We start from the raw sequence: 14,596 nt of genomic DNA, 5'->3' as shown, positions 1-14,596 counted from the left end.
CATTTCTTTCCCTCCCCATCAACACCCTTCCAGCATTGTCTTGGGTAATTGTGTCTTGACATTTTCTCCTCACTTTGCAGATAGCCTGGCAGGGATCCGGTGGCAATGAGAAATATTTCTTTGAAAATGAGAATGTGAGTAGAGCTTGCCTCCCCTCCACCATTTTGATAAGCCCCATTCCAGTTCCTAGCCACAAGGGTGAGTGGCAAGGGGTGGGAGCCTGCAGATGGAAGGGGGGGGGGAGGACAAGGAGAGAAGTCACCCCGCACTTGGTGCCCCTTCCACTGTTTCTCTCCACACCTCCTTCCGTTCTCCTTCAGGTGTGCATGATCTTCAATGCTGGAGAGCTGACCCTGGTGGAATATGGGAGTAATGACTCCCTGGGCTCTGTGCGCACTGAGTTCATGAACCCTCACCTCATCAGGTAACCTCACGAGGGTCTCTGAACCCTTGAAATTCAGAGGAGTTCCTTTCAAACTTCCAAAGGGTGTTTAGAGGACTCCCAGACCAGTCTAAAAACTTCATCCATGTGGTACCTCAGAACCCTCCATAAGACCCCAGGCTAAACCCTTTCCTTACCTGTCCTTCATGTTTCAGCGTCCGTATTAATGAGCGGTGTCAGCGAGGAATGGAAGATAATAAGAAGTTGGCTTATCTTGTTGATATTAAGACGATTGCTATAGGTAAGACTCTCTTATGATGATAATACCTGTGTTGCACTTCCTTATCACAGGATTGTGTTCAGTGAAGACTCCAAGAAACCAAGTAAAGATGTAACCCCGTTTTTACAGTTATCCACATTGTGTATACAGTAAACATTGTGGCTATACACAATGTTTAAGTTCCTGTGGGTGTGCCTTTATGTAAGTACCTAGCTGTGGATACACAGACACACAGGCCTGTCTATATATAATTAGCATGTTCTTTAGTCATATATTTTAGGGCCTGCAAGCTGTAAACAGTTGCAGTAACCAGCAGCGACTTTAGGAGTTTTTCTGCTTAGATGTCATCAGATCATAGACAAGGGCCATATTATCTTTATGTCCCATATTATTAGTAACAATAGAAACAAAATTTGCATTCCACAAGTATTTGATTTATAAATCTTAACCTTATAATTTTTACCAGCAGATGTTATAGGCCTCAAGAATAGCACAGTATCCTCTAGACATGAGCACGCATAGGCAGCATAGCTGTAAGAATGGGACCCTGGTGTCAGGGTCTCTGTACTGGCATCTGTGTGAGGGTACTGAAGTTCCTTGTTTCTCACAGAGTGGGAGCAACAGCACCTGCCCCAGGGGGAAGCACTTAGCTCCTTGCCTGCCACATCGTCATTTAGTAAATTTCAGCTGTTAATAGTCGTGACATATTATCACTTGTTTATTGATGCCTAGTTGTATCGAATCATACAGCATTTTGTTGTATTTACATTGGGTCTTTTGGTTCATATCTTTTTGTTTTTGCTTTTTTTTTTTTTTTTTTTTTGAGACAGGGTTTCTTTGGGTAGCCTTGGTTGTCCTGGACTAACTTTGTAGACCAGGCTGGCCTGGAACTCAGAGATCTGCCTGGCTCTGCCTCCCAGAGTGCTGGGATTACAGGCATGGGCCACCATGCCCAGCTTGTTATTTTTCTTTTACATGTATGGCTGTTCTGCGTGCACATATGATTGTGTACCATATGCATGCCTGCTGCTCTCAGAGGTCAAGAGAACTGGACTTACAGATGGCTGTGAGCTGCTATGTGGGTGCTGGGAATTGAACCTGGGCCCTCTGAAAGAACAGCCAGTACTTTTAACTACTGAGCCATTTCTCCATCCCCAGTTATTTTGGGTGTCTTGTTGTTTGTTTATCACAGTAGCGCCACTCTCTGAGCTCTGTTTTTAGAGTGGAATTGCTAATCATAGAAGAGCTGTGTCTTCAACTTCATTAAGTACTTCCCAGTTGCTCTCTGAAGAGGCTGAGCAGTTTCCACTCCTTTCCCCGTTAGTTCCCACTCTTCCACATCCTCTCCAAGTCTTGAAACTGCCTGGTGTGTGTGAAATGCTATTGCAGTTATTGATTGATTAGTCACTCAGATTCCTTCTGTGAATTGTCAGTTCTTATCCCTTACACATTGTGAAAGTCAAGTTGTCTCTTTGTTAAAGGGTTTCTCTGTGTAGCCTTGGCTGTCCTGGATCTCGCTCCATAGACCAGGCTGGAAAAAGTTTTTAATTTAAAAAAATAAAAATTGAGGTGGATATGGCTTGGTGGTAGAAAACATGGCAGGCCCTGGCTTCAGTCACCAGTACTACAAAAATAATAGTACTTCCTGATTTTTGAGGTCTCATTTAAGAACTTTTCCCCTATTCCCTCCTATATTTTAACATTGTTAAGTTTTGCTTTCCACCTGGCATTTATTTTTGTACGTGATGTGGGGAGGGTTTTATAACTTTATTTTTTTCCATCTGTTTAAGCATTTATCCACTCATTTGTTAAACCATCCCTGTCATAAATCAAGCTTTCCTATACATATGGACCTCTTCCTAACATAGTTTCATATTTCATGAGTATTACATTTCACCTCTGAGCTCGGAAATGCAGGTATCTGCAGTGGAAATGATATGTAGGCCAAGAGGCCCAAGATTCTAGTGGCAGTGACAAACTATGAGATGTCAGAACAAGTCCATTCACTCCACAGGATTCAATATATGTAAAATGGTAGAGTTCTCCAGTTTTCCTAGTCACTAGTCCCTTTGAATATAATGACAGTTATAGATATTTTCCCAGAAAAGATGAATATACACATAATTTTGCATATAATTTAGGGCTCACAGGGGATCCTTGCTGCTCTGACATGGCTTGGTCTGCCTTAGTTTTGGTTGCTGTTTTGGTTTGGTTTTTAGTGTTTTGAAACAGGGTCTCATATAGCCCAGGTTTGCTTTGAATTCCTGATCTTTGTGCCTCAGACCCTTGAGTACCGGTATTATGGATATGACTGACCATACCCACTGTCCTAATTTCTATGTCTCCAAGGTCAAGACTGTACCACACTACCAGGCTGACTCTGGCCTTTCTGCCTTGTGCTGGAAGTCTGGGTGTGAGCCACTGGGCTGCATGAGCCTGACCGTCCTCAGAGTCTTCTGTGTACTGTTCTGTCCATGTGCACCTTCACTCTTAACCCTTTGGTGCTATCTCACCTTGTGCACTCCAGTGCTCACCTGACTCTTTGGAGCCAGAGTGATGTTACCAAGGTCATTTCATTCATCAGCTTTCTCTGGTACTCAGTAACACACTCACCCATTTTTTGCTTGTTGTTTCAAGACAGGGTCAGAAGCTGGCCTACTTAGATGAGACTGGCTCAAAGTCCCACTCTTTCTGCCTCAGCTTTCTGAGGGCTTAGATTATAGCTGTGTAACTACCATTTCTCCATAAGACCTTTAGTTAGCTACACAGTCAAATAAACCATCTGTAATTCTAGACAAGTTTCTTAACTTTCTTGTGTGTGTCTTTGTTTCTGCATCTATCTTAGGCTAGACTCAAACTTGATCTGTGACTAGCTTTGGACTCCTGATTCTCCTCCCTCCCAAGTTCTGGGACTATAGACATGGAATACCCAGGTTTTTAAACATCCTCTGAAAATTGTGCAGTACTGAAGTACATTTGAAGTCCCCACTGATACCCTTGAACTGATCAGATGTTCCAGCATGATTATAAGACCAGAATTCTACAGATCAATGGCAGCCCTCTGCATGGCTGGCATCACCCTTCTTATCCCATCTTCTTTGCAGTGGATCTGATTGGCGGCTACAACATCGGTACTATCAGTCACGAGAGCCGTGTGGATTGGCTGGAACTTAACGAGACTGGGCACAAGCTTCTCTTCAGGGACCGGAAACTTCGTGTGAGAAAAGTTACTAGGGCCTCAGGCCTGGGCTGGTCCAGAAGGGTGTGAAATAGGCTGTTACCAGGAACTACAGGTTGGAGGTAGAGGTTAGGGGGTGCGCGGTAGGGGGTGGGGAGAGGACATAGTTCTTGGTTCTGTATGCCATTAGTATAGCAGAAGGGTCAAAGGATAGTCTACTAGTCTATCTCTACCTGTCCTATATGTACCTGAAGGAGATTGTTTTATGATGTGAACAAAGTTGGTTTCTCTCTTCTGTTCACAAGTCTGTGTCCTCAGGAGGCTTTGTCCCCCTCCTCAGCCTGGCTGACCATTGCCCAGACCCACTTCACCAGTGTGGTTCAGCCACACTTAGCTCAGGGCACGGAGCCTGGCTTGAGTAGTACCTCCTAACCCTTACATATTCTCTTCTCAATATGTCATCACCAGAGAGTTCAGCCTTCCTTGTGATTTTTCGTTTCAGTGAAAGCCACTCCACAAACCGTCAGCTCGTTTAGTTTTGTTTGGTAGCCTCATTAATCTGGCCCAGGGCTACTCTAAGAATGAAAGTCTGACCTTCACCTGACAACACCTTGAATGTAGGTCTCAGCTTGCTTGGTCATCTCAGGCTTGATCAGAGTCAGGATATGGCAACTTAGAGTAGACGCCAGGGGCTGGAAAGTCGACACGTAACAGGCTGGGTCAGTTTACCACTGGGAAAATGGGCAAAACCAGACGACGTATCACACCCCTTCTGACTGTGCTGTCTCCCTCGTCCTCTAGTTGCATCTATATGATATCGAAAGCTGCTCTAAGACGATGATCCTCAACTTCTGCTCCTACGTGCAGTGGGTTCCAGGGAGTGATGTGCTGGTAGCTCAGAACCGAAACAGCTTATGTGTGTGGTACAACATTGAGGCACCTGAGAGAGTCACCATGTCCTCTATCAGGGTAGGTGGAGACCAGGAGGCCCCAGACATGTGTCCGTCTAATTACTTAAAACCCTGAGGAGAAAACTGTGAAGGCCGCTTGGTTTTCTCTGTCCACCACCCATACTCTGTATGATGAAACTGGCAAGCTCAGCTCCCACCCCCTCCCCATAGTGGTCTGGCCTCCACAATTGTCCCTGCTTAGGTTTCCTGACCTTGTTAGATTCCTAGAGATGAGTTCATATCCCAGTGGCCCTGGGACTGTATGGCGTCACCATGTGCAGTCTTTCTAGTCGAGAACGTAGACCCCTGTGGGAGGGATGCTTCCATGCCAATATCCTTGTTCATGTTCATTGTTACAGCCATTCAGAGTTTCTCCTTTCTCAAATTACACATGAAATACTCCACTGTCCCATCCTGGTGTCACACCCACCCACCATCCTGTTACACATATCCTTCAAAGCTTAACAAGCACTAAAAGGCACAAGTTAGCCAGTGTGTAACCTTCTTCCCCCCACCCCACAGATAATACAAGCACCTTGCAAGTCTTTAATCTTGATTATCTCCCTTTTTCATTGGTTGTCCAGTATTTTTAATTCTAGCCTTCAAGTTTTTAAATAACATTTATTTATTGTGTGTGTATGCATGCACACACACTCCCATATGCGGAGGTCAGAGGACAACTTGTGGGAGTCGGCTCTCTCCCCCTGCCATGTGGGCACTGGGATTGAACACAGGCCATTGCACACGTTTCTAGTTCTAATCTTCGTTGTTGCTGCTGCTGCTGCTGTGCCGGGGTTGAACCCAGCCTTCAGGCACTCTGGGCAAGTACTTGCCATGCACTTTTAAACCACATGAAGTGGGTTTCTAGGAGTAAACACTTAGATTTTTTAAGAAAAGATTTATTTGCACGTTATGTGTATGCTCGTTTTACCTACATGTTTGTCTGTGTACCACGTGCATGCCTGGTGCCCCTGGAGACCAGAAGAAGGTGTCAGGGTCCCTGGAACTAGAGTTACAGGTGGATATGAGCAGCCACGTGGGTGCTGGGCACCATATCCAAGTCCTCCGTAAGGGCTAACCACCGAACTATCTCTCCGTCTTCAACTTTGCGTCTTTCAGTATGTAGTCTGGCTGCACGCCCATGCTAGTCTTGGATTTTCTATAGTCCTGCCTTTACCTCCTAATATGTAGGTGCTGGAACTACAGCCACCATGCCTGACAGCATTCATATTCGTTTAATATTCTTTCTCTCCCCCCACCCCCCACAGGCTCCCACGACCTAGAACTAAAACTTGTGTAGCTCAGGCTGCCTTCTGCCTTTCCCTCCCCAACTGCTGGTATCACAAGCATGGGGCACCGCACATGGCTCATGACATCATTATTTTATATGGACAGAGCTTGGATTTGCCACCAGCATATTTATTGCTTACTTTTTCTTCTTGCCTCAGGAAGTATTTTTTTCTTCTTGGAGAGTATCATTTAGAATTCCCTTTGGTGAGAATCTCACTGGTGGAAAATTATAATCTCTCAATTTTTGATAATCTGAACATGCTTTTGTTTAGCTTTTCTTCTAAAACCATTTTGGACCCCGTACCTAATTTTAGACTGACAGCTGGTTTTTCTTAGTGTTTTGTAACATGTTATCCCAATAACTTGTGTGTTCTGAGAAATTTATTAGCAGCTCTTTTCTCTTTGGTTGCTTTCAAGATTTATCTTTTAATTTCTAAGTGTGTGTGTGTCTGTGTGTCTGTTCATGCATACGCAAGGGCGGGTACATGCCGAGGTCAGAGGAGGCCATCAGATCCCCTGGAGCTGGAGTTCCAGGCGGTTGTGAGCCGCCCAGTTTAGGTGCTGGGAACCAAACTCAGGTCCTCTGTCAGAACAGCCAGCACCAGCACTCTGAGCACTCTACTCTAGCCCCTCTTTTATTGCATTTAAAACATGCTTTTCCTAGATGTCTTGACACTTTACTACAATCTTTCTACATAGTATTTTCTTCCTGTGATAGGTTCTTGCTATATAGGACAGACTGTCCTCAAATTCCTGGGCTCAGGCAAATCCCTGCCCTAGCCTCCCAAGAGGCAGGGGCTGTAGGCACAGGCCGCCCTATCAGATTAGAGGGTTTGGGGTTTATGTAGTGGGTGGCTAGCAATTGACTCTATGCATCGGAAGTGTGTCCCCTAGTACTGAATCATGCTGCTAGCCTTTATATATAAATGTAAATGTTACTCCATCTAACATATGTTGTGTTTCCTATAGTTGTGAACACACACATCTTCCTCAGTCTTGGGACCGAGAACACTGTGGCCATTCTCCCAGGAATTCAAACCAGGCATATGTTACATTTCCTGTCTGTCTTGTTTGCCTTTTCAACTTCTTTTGTGTTTCTCTCTTCTTGCTCCATGAATGTTCTAAAGGATATGTTTAGGTATCTGTTAAATATCTTTTGTTACCTTATTTAATTGTCGTCTCTGAGGCTTATGGTCTCTGTCTATTAACCTGAGGCTAGTCCTGGAAGCTTCTAGCCTCCGTAAATTAATCTCCATACAATTAACCTAGAATCTTTTCAGCCTCTGAGACTTACTGCTGAATTAGCTCACCATTTCTAGCTCTTTCAAACTGTGGCTGGCTGGTTCAACTCAGCTGTTCTGGCTCAAATTTCTCTCTAAGCTGACTGATTCAAACTGGTTTCTCTCAGCTTCTCACTGAATTGCTCTGCTCCACCTCATACTATGGCAATCTATTCTAATCTTCTGGCTTGTTCTCATCCTCTGGCTCATTCTGTCTTCACCTGTTTCTACTTTGCTCACTCTCTCTCTCTGTAACCTGTCTTTGTAGAACTGGCCTGGTAAAATTTCCTCCTGTCTCCCTCTATCTCTGTGCTGCTCCCTTTTAAGTCACCTTTCCTTCTTCTCTATTCTCCTGAGAGTTGGTTGTATCCTATTCTGTCAAATCTTTCTCTGGTTGTCACTTTGTCTGCCTCTTAATTAGACATCACTTTCAAACATGGCTGCTTCCTTCTATCAACTAACCTTGACCTTCTTTATTTGGGATTAAAGGTATGTGCTAAGGGCATGTCTGTATTCCAGCCAAAGCACCCATGTAGCTGGATTAAAGTCCCTCTACACCCATCCTTCAGTCCATCAGTTAGGTCTTTGTGTTTCTCTGCTACTCAAGAAGTTTTACTCCAGAAGTTAAATGTGGCCTGGGAACTTGTTCACGTTCAACATCACAGCTTTCACTTTCATAAAATTTTATTTGATTCTTTTTCCAATATGTCCAACCACTCCATAGTCTTTCCTTACTTAATTTTCCATGTCATCTTTATATCTTTAAATATGTCATATATAATTTTATTACAGTGCATTGTCTACAACTGCTATTCTTTTTTTTTTTTTTTTCAAGACAGGGTTTTTCTGTGTAGGCTTGGCTATCCTGGACTCTCTTTGTAGACCAAGATGACCTTGAACTCACAGAGATCCACCTACCTCTGCCTCCCTAAGTGCCGGATTAAAGGGGTGCGCACCACCCCTGGCTATAACTGCTACTCTTAATACCTAAAGTTCTTAAAGATCTAAAATTATTATTTACAGTTACAATTTATTCTTTGGTACTGGTTGGTGCATGTGTGTGTGTGTGTGTGTGTGTGTATGTGTGTGTGTGTGTGCGCGCGCTTGTCTGTGCACAAGCACACTCCTATTATTCTGAATGCAATCTGTAGACTTTTGGAGCCTTAGATGGATTTGTTTTCTACCAAAGATGGTTTGTTTGTATAAATAGCAGTCAGTTACATGTTAAGGAGGCACCACGTGCTCTGGTCTCCTGGGCCCAGGTTGCTGAGGAGTTTTCTGCCTCAGCCTCTTCATCCTGCTGAGGGGCTCCAGGCTCATTTTCCTGATCCTGCGTTTGCCTTCAGGGCAATGCTATCTTTCCCACTTGCTCACTTTCCATTTTCCCTGCTCAGATTTTAGCTTCTTGGCCTTTGCTCCCCTGTCTGCTCTCTTGATTTTTATTTTATTTTATTTTAAGAGGGATGGGTAGCATAGATGAAGGGAACATTCTTAGTGATTTCTTCATGTGAAATCAGCTGTGCATGAAAAGAAAGAGTATGTTCCAGGTTTAAGTTGTAATTTAACAGGAGGACCTTCAAGAATCCCTAGTCTGGGGCCTGGTGAGATGGCTCAGAGGATAAAGGTGCTTGCTGCGAAGCCTGATGACCTGAGTTTAGTCTTCAAGGCCCACGTGGATGGATGTACACACACTAAATAAGTAAATGTGAAAAAGGAATAATATATTTTAAAAAGTATACTTAATATGGGAATTGAAAAGATAACTCATTTGGCAAAGTGCTTGCTTTGCAAGTGGAGGGGCCTGAGTTTAAGCCTTAGAATATACACAAAAAAAGCAAGGCATTCACACTTACAATCCCAGAACTGGAGAGGCAGAGACAGGCAGGTCCCTGGAGCTCCACCCAATTGCTTGGTAAATGCCAGGGCCAAGGAGAGACCCTGGTTCAAGACAGAAAAGGTGGAAAGCACCTGAGGAATGACACCTAAGCTTGTCTTCTAGCCTTCTCGTGTATAGTCACATGTGTGTACATGCAATTAGGAGTTCACAGAGTCACACATGTCTTAACCTGTAGTATTGCTGAAGAACTGGTTGCCACTCTTCGTTAGTATACCTCCAGGCATTGGAGCTGACATCTGTTAACTCTAACCCAAGGCTAGTGCCACAGCTCAGGCATTTTTATAAGCCTGAGAGAAATGCAGTGATAAGAAACAAGACCGCTGTAATTCCCCGGTGTGGACCCTGGGTAGGTGAGCATGGGCCTGCTCTGTGTCTGGGTGAGTGGAAGCTCTAACTCAGACTTGGGTGGACTGTTACAGGGAGATGTTGTAGGTCTGGAGCGAGGCGGTGGGAAGACAGAGGTGATGGTGACGGAAGGCGTGACTACCGTTGCCTACACCCTGGATGAGGGCCTGATTGAGTTTGGAACAGCCATCGACGACGGCAACTATACCCGGTGAGAGTCTGCTGACAACCAGTGTTGGGAGCAAGCGTGGGTCTAGGGGACACCTGCAGTGGCCTGTTAAACTGCCACCGCTGACAGGGCCCTGTGAGCCGAGGAGGAACCTGGACACAAAGGGCCTTCCTTCCCCCTCCTCCTGCCACAGCACTGGTGTTCCTCTCCTCCTCCAGACCCTGCGTCACTCCTGTGCTTTGCTTCCCTTCCTCTGCAGGGCAACAGCCTTCTTGGAGACCCTGGAGATGACCCCGGAAACAGAGGCAATGTGGAAAACCTTGAGCAAACTGGCCCTGGAGGCCCGGCAGCTCCACACTGCTGAGAGGTGAGGGCCACGTGTTGCTGAGACGCTGGCAGCTAGGGGCCCTGTGGGTGCTCACCTGCGGGCTGCTTCTGTCCTGAGTCCAGGCACTGCCCGCTGTGCGAGCCTTCCCTGGTACACTGACCGCAGACACCCTTCGACCCTAGATTTGAAGGATATATGTTTTTCAAAATAGTTTAAAATTTGTGTATAAGAATGTCAGTGTGGGCTGGGCAGTGGTGGCACACACCTTTAGTCCCAGCACTTGGGAGGCAGAGGCAGGCAGATCTCCGTGAGTTGGAGGCCAGCCTGGTCTACAAAGCAAGTGCAGGACAGCCAAGGCCTCACAGAGAAACCCTGACTCAAAAAACAAAGAAACAAAAAATGTCAGTGTGTAGGTCTGTGCACATGAGTGCAGGTGCCGGCCGTGGTCAAAGAGTGTTGAGTTTCAGGCGGTTGTGAGCCGCCTTGATGGAGGTGCTGGGAGTGAAACGCTAGTCCTCTGCAGGAGCTGTGCACACTCTTCACTGCAGAGCCATCCCTCTGGCTCTGACTACACCTCAATATTTTTCCCTTTCTTTGCAAGGTTCCCCTTTAAAAGGTTGTCAGCCTGGTGGTGGTGTCACACACCTTTAATCCAAGCTCTTCGGAGGCAGGGGCAGGTGAATCTCCATTAGTTCAAGGCCAGCCCGGTCTACAGAGTGAGTTCCAGGACAGCCAGGACTACATAGAAAAACCTGTGTCTCAAACAGACAAACAAACCAAAAGAGGTTATTTGTCTGCATTCTTGCTGTGTGTGTTTTGTTTTTCTTTTCATGATGTTAAGAATCCAGCCAGGACTTATGCTTGTGAGGCCTGCATTTCACTACTGAGCTGCATTTCCAACCCAAGAGGGTTTTTTTTTTTTTTTTTTTTAAGTTTTTTAAGATTTAGGTTTTATTTATTTATTTTGTTTGTTTGTTTTTTGGCTTTTGGAGACAGGGTTTCTTTGTGTAGCCTTGGCTGTCCTGGACTTGATTTGTAGACCAGGCTGGCCTCGAACTCACAGAGATCCACCTGCCTCTGCCTCCCTGAACGCTGGAATTAAAGGCATGTGACACCATGCCTGGCTATGGCTAATTATTTTTAATTAAATGTTTATTAGTCACTTTTCTACTGCTATGATAAAATACCATGACCAAGGCAGCTTATAAAAGAAAACATAAAATAGGCTTATAGAATCCATGATGGTAGAGTGAAAGCATGGATGGCCTGGACAGCTGAGAGCCCACATCTTGGAACCAGCAAGCAGAGAACTCTGGAATTGGCAGAGAACTTTTGAAACTTCAAAGCCTCACCCATAGTGACACACTTCCTCCAACAAGGCCCCGCCTCCTAATTTTTCCCAAACAGTTCCACCAGCTGGGGACCAAGTCTTCCACCATCTGAGCCTGTGGAAGGCATTCTCATCCAAACCACCACAATGTGTATGTGTGTGGGTCTGTCCCCATGAGTGCTGGTTCCTGCATGGGCCAGAGGTATAGGGTCCCCTGGGTCTGGAGTTGCAGGCAGTTGTGAGCCTCCCGATATGGGTATTGGGGGTTGAACTCAGATCCTCTGTAAGAGCATTATGCACTCTTCAACACTAAGCCATCTCTCCAGCCTGTCCAACAATTCTTAACATGCCTTCTGAGTCTGTCCTGGGGGTGACACAGAGGTACTAGACAGACCTGTGGCTTCAGATCCCTTGAGTTCAGACTTTGGTTCCACTTCCCAACTTATGTAAACTTAGAGAGGTTTCTTACCCTTTCCAACCCTGTGCTTTGATTTTCACCATATAAAGTGGGACACTGATGATAGCGTTTACTACATAGTATTATGAAAAAGAGTGGCAGGTGATGGGGATAAAGAACAAATAAGAGAATTTGTCCAAAAGGCTTATGATGTTGTAAGTACTCAATAAATGCCTGCTGCTTCTAGGAAGCATCCTTGTGCTTTTTCACCCTCTACCCTGCTCCCTTCTCCTCATGTAGACTATCAGCAAGTCCTAAAGACTCCACCTTATTTTTTACTATTTCAACATTTATTTTATTGTTACATGTATGATTGCTTTGCTTGCATACATATATTTTGTGCCTGGTATACATGACGGCCAGAAGAGGGCATCAGGTCTCGTGGTACTGGACTTCTAGATGGTTGTGAACCCTAGTCTTCTACAAGAAGCAGAAGTGCTCTTAACTACTTACTAAGCATTGTTCCAGCCCCAATTTTGTGTTTAAGCAAAGTCTTACATAGCCCAGGCTGGCCTCAAATTTCATCTATAGTCAAGGATGACCTTGGTATTCTGATCCTCCTGACTCTACCTCTTGGTGCTAAGCTTACAGACTTGCACTACCACACCCAACCTATGCAGTACTGGGATTAAAGGTGTGTGCCACTAACACCTGGCAAAGCTTTTTTAAAACCATCAATTAGAAACTAGGAACGGTGGCATGTCTGTAATCCCAGCACTCTGGGAGAGTGAGGCAGGCAGATCTTTGTGAGTCTACAAAGTGAGTCCAGGACAGCCAAGGCTACACAGAGAAACCCTGCCTCAAAAATAAATAAATAAATAAATAAATAAATAAATAAATAAACAAACAGACAAATAAATAAATGAAAAATCAATTAGAGGACTAGGGATGTAATTCAATAATTGCCTAGCGTACATGAAGCCCTGGACTTGATCCCCAGCACTACATTTACCGGACATTATGGCACATGCCTATAATCTCAGCACTTGGGAGGTGGAAGCAGGAGAATCAGTTCAAAGTTATCCTTGACTAAATGATGAGTTCAAGACCAGCCTGGCCTACGTGAGACCCTGTGTAGAAAACAACAAAACAATTGTATAATTGGTTTTTGTCCAGAACTTTCTGATAGTTTACTGTTACATTCAATAGAAAACCTAGACTGCTTGCCATGGCCAGTGACCCTGCAAGAGTCTGTCTCTGCTCCTTTCTTATTCCACCTACCTACTTGCCCATCAGTCTCCAGCAACACCGTATCCTCTGGCTCTGAGCATGCCCTGCTCATCCTTGCTGGGACTGTTGCATGGCGTTCCCTCTGCCCCAGCTTGCCCTGACTCAGTCTCTTGAAAATGTTTCTATTAGCATATATTAATCATGCATATTAGTGGTTTCCTTATGGTATTGTAATGCACTTTTATCGTACTCATCCCATTACTTTTGTCCCTTCTCACTCTTTATGATCCTCTTCTTCCCAGCCAGTCCCCCTTCTACCTTAATTCTCTTTTTTAATGATCCAGTGAGTTTCTTTAGAGTTGCTTATCGAAGCAGGGTGAAGGGTTATTTACAGGAGCGCAGACACCTTATCAGCGGCTACACCACTGAAGAAAGTCTACATACACACACTCGAGTGCGCGCGTGCGGGCCACCACTAACCATAACCATAACTGCCCACAGGTCCTGAGGGAAGGGCCAGGCCTCCTGCGTGCCTCCATCTACATAACAGGATATTGATGGTTCCCACGCACCATGGCCATCTCACGCCTGGAAGACAGCGTTCTGATTCTTTCCAGTCCCTGAGCCTTAGAGGGGGGACACATGTGCCTCACTTATGGCTGAGCATTCGGCAGTCTGTTCTCATTGCTTCGACCAGTTATGTCTCTATAGTTATGTCTGCCCACGACACAAGAAGCTTCTCTGACCAACGCTGAGGGCAGCACTGGAACTATCCAGAAGACAATCTGATGTGCGTGCCACGTACATTTAGCAAATATAACAGCAGTAGCTTCCCCACTAGGGCCCATGACTTCCTACCGCAAAAAATGCATTTCCTCTTGTGGAGCAGGCCTGAAATCCAGGGAGGAAGGTCTTGGTTGCCCCCTTGACAGACTTGCCACTTTGTAATAGCAAGCTAGTCTTCGCCTGACCAGTGGCTAGCTGCTTTTTATTGTCAGGTCCCAGCACTTTCAGCCTCCTCAGCCACTGGTGACAGCATCAGCACGGCTCATTTTACTTTTCATTCTCTCTTTGTCTTTGTCCATTTACAATTATCTGTCTGTACTGGAATGGAAAAATTCCTGAGAGCAAGGCCTTCATCTTCCTTGTTCCTCTCTGGGCTGTGATAGTAATAGTGTGTGCAGGACACACACACACACACGCACACACACACATACACACGATACTCATTACATACATTTTGGTTGAACCAATGACTAAATGAAGTGCTGTAATCAATGATGTAACTGTTGGTGTTATTGCCTCCATGCTATAGGTGCTTTTCTGCTTTGGGCCATGTGGCAAAAGCTCGATTCCTGCATGAGACCAATGAGATTGCAGACCAGGTGTCCAGAGAATATGCAAGTATCATCTTGACTCATTCAGTCTCCCACGCTGACACTTGTGTTGGTTGTAGCTCGGAGATTCCTAGTTTTCTAGCCTCCCTACCCTCTTCTACCCTGCCCAGCCCCTCATCACTAAAGTTGGACCACTTTGAAAT

General features: G+C 45.2%; 1 protein-coding gene across 3 annotated transcripts in view; it reads left to right on the top strand.

Annotated features, from left to right (window-relative positions):
- Ift172 (intraflagellar transport 172) overlaps window positions 1-14,596 on the top strand; it is a 40,407-nt gene that overhangs the window by 10,076 nt on the left and 15,735 nt on the right. For all 3 annotated transcript variants that reach the window (XM_055626958.1, XM_055626938.1, XM_055626948.1), the window contains exons 12-19: window positions 81-134; window positions 321-424; window positions 598-683; window positions 3,767-3,879; window positions 4,642-4,809; window positions 9,677-9,813; window positions 10,031-10,138; window positions 14,372-14,456. In XM_055626958.1, coding sequence (XP_055482933.1) covers window positions 81-134; window positions 321-424; window positions 598-683; window positions 3,767-3,879; window positions 4,642-4,809; window positions 9,677-9,813; window positions 10,031-10,138; window positions 14,372-14,456 — 855 coding nt within the window. The remainder of the gene's footprint in view (window positions 1-80; window positions 135-320; window positions 425-597; window positions 684-3,766; window positions 3,880-4,641; window positions 4,810-9,676; window positions 9,814-10,030; window positions 10,139-14,371; window positions 14,457-14,596) is intronic.

The sequence above is a fragment of the Psammomys obesus genome, unplaced genomic scaffold (assembly GCF_907164565.1).
Source record: "Psammomys obesus unplaced genomic scaffold, mPsaObe1.curated_primary_1811, whole genome shotgun sequence".
NCBI classification, from domain to species: Eukaryota; Metazoa; Chordata; class Mammalia; order Rodentia; family Muridae; genus Psammomys; species Psammomys obesus.
The sequence above is the reverse complement of the archived record's forward strand: the minus strand, read 5'-3'. Positions and strand labels throughout refer to the sequence as shown.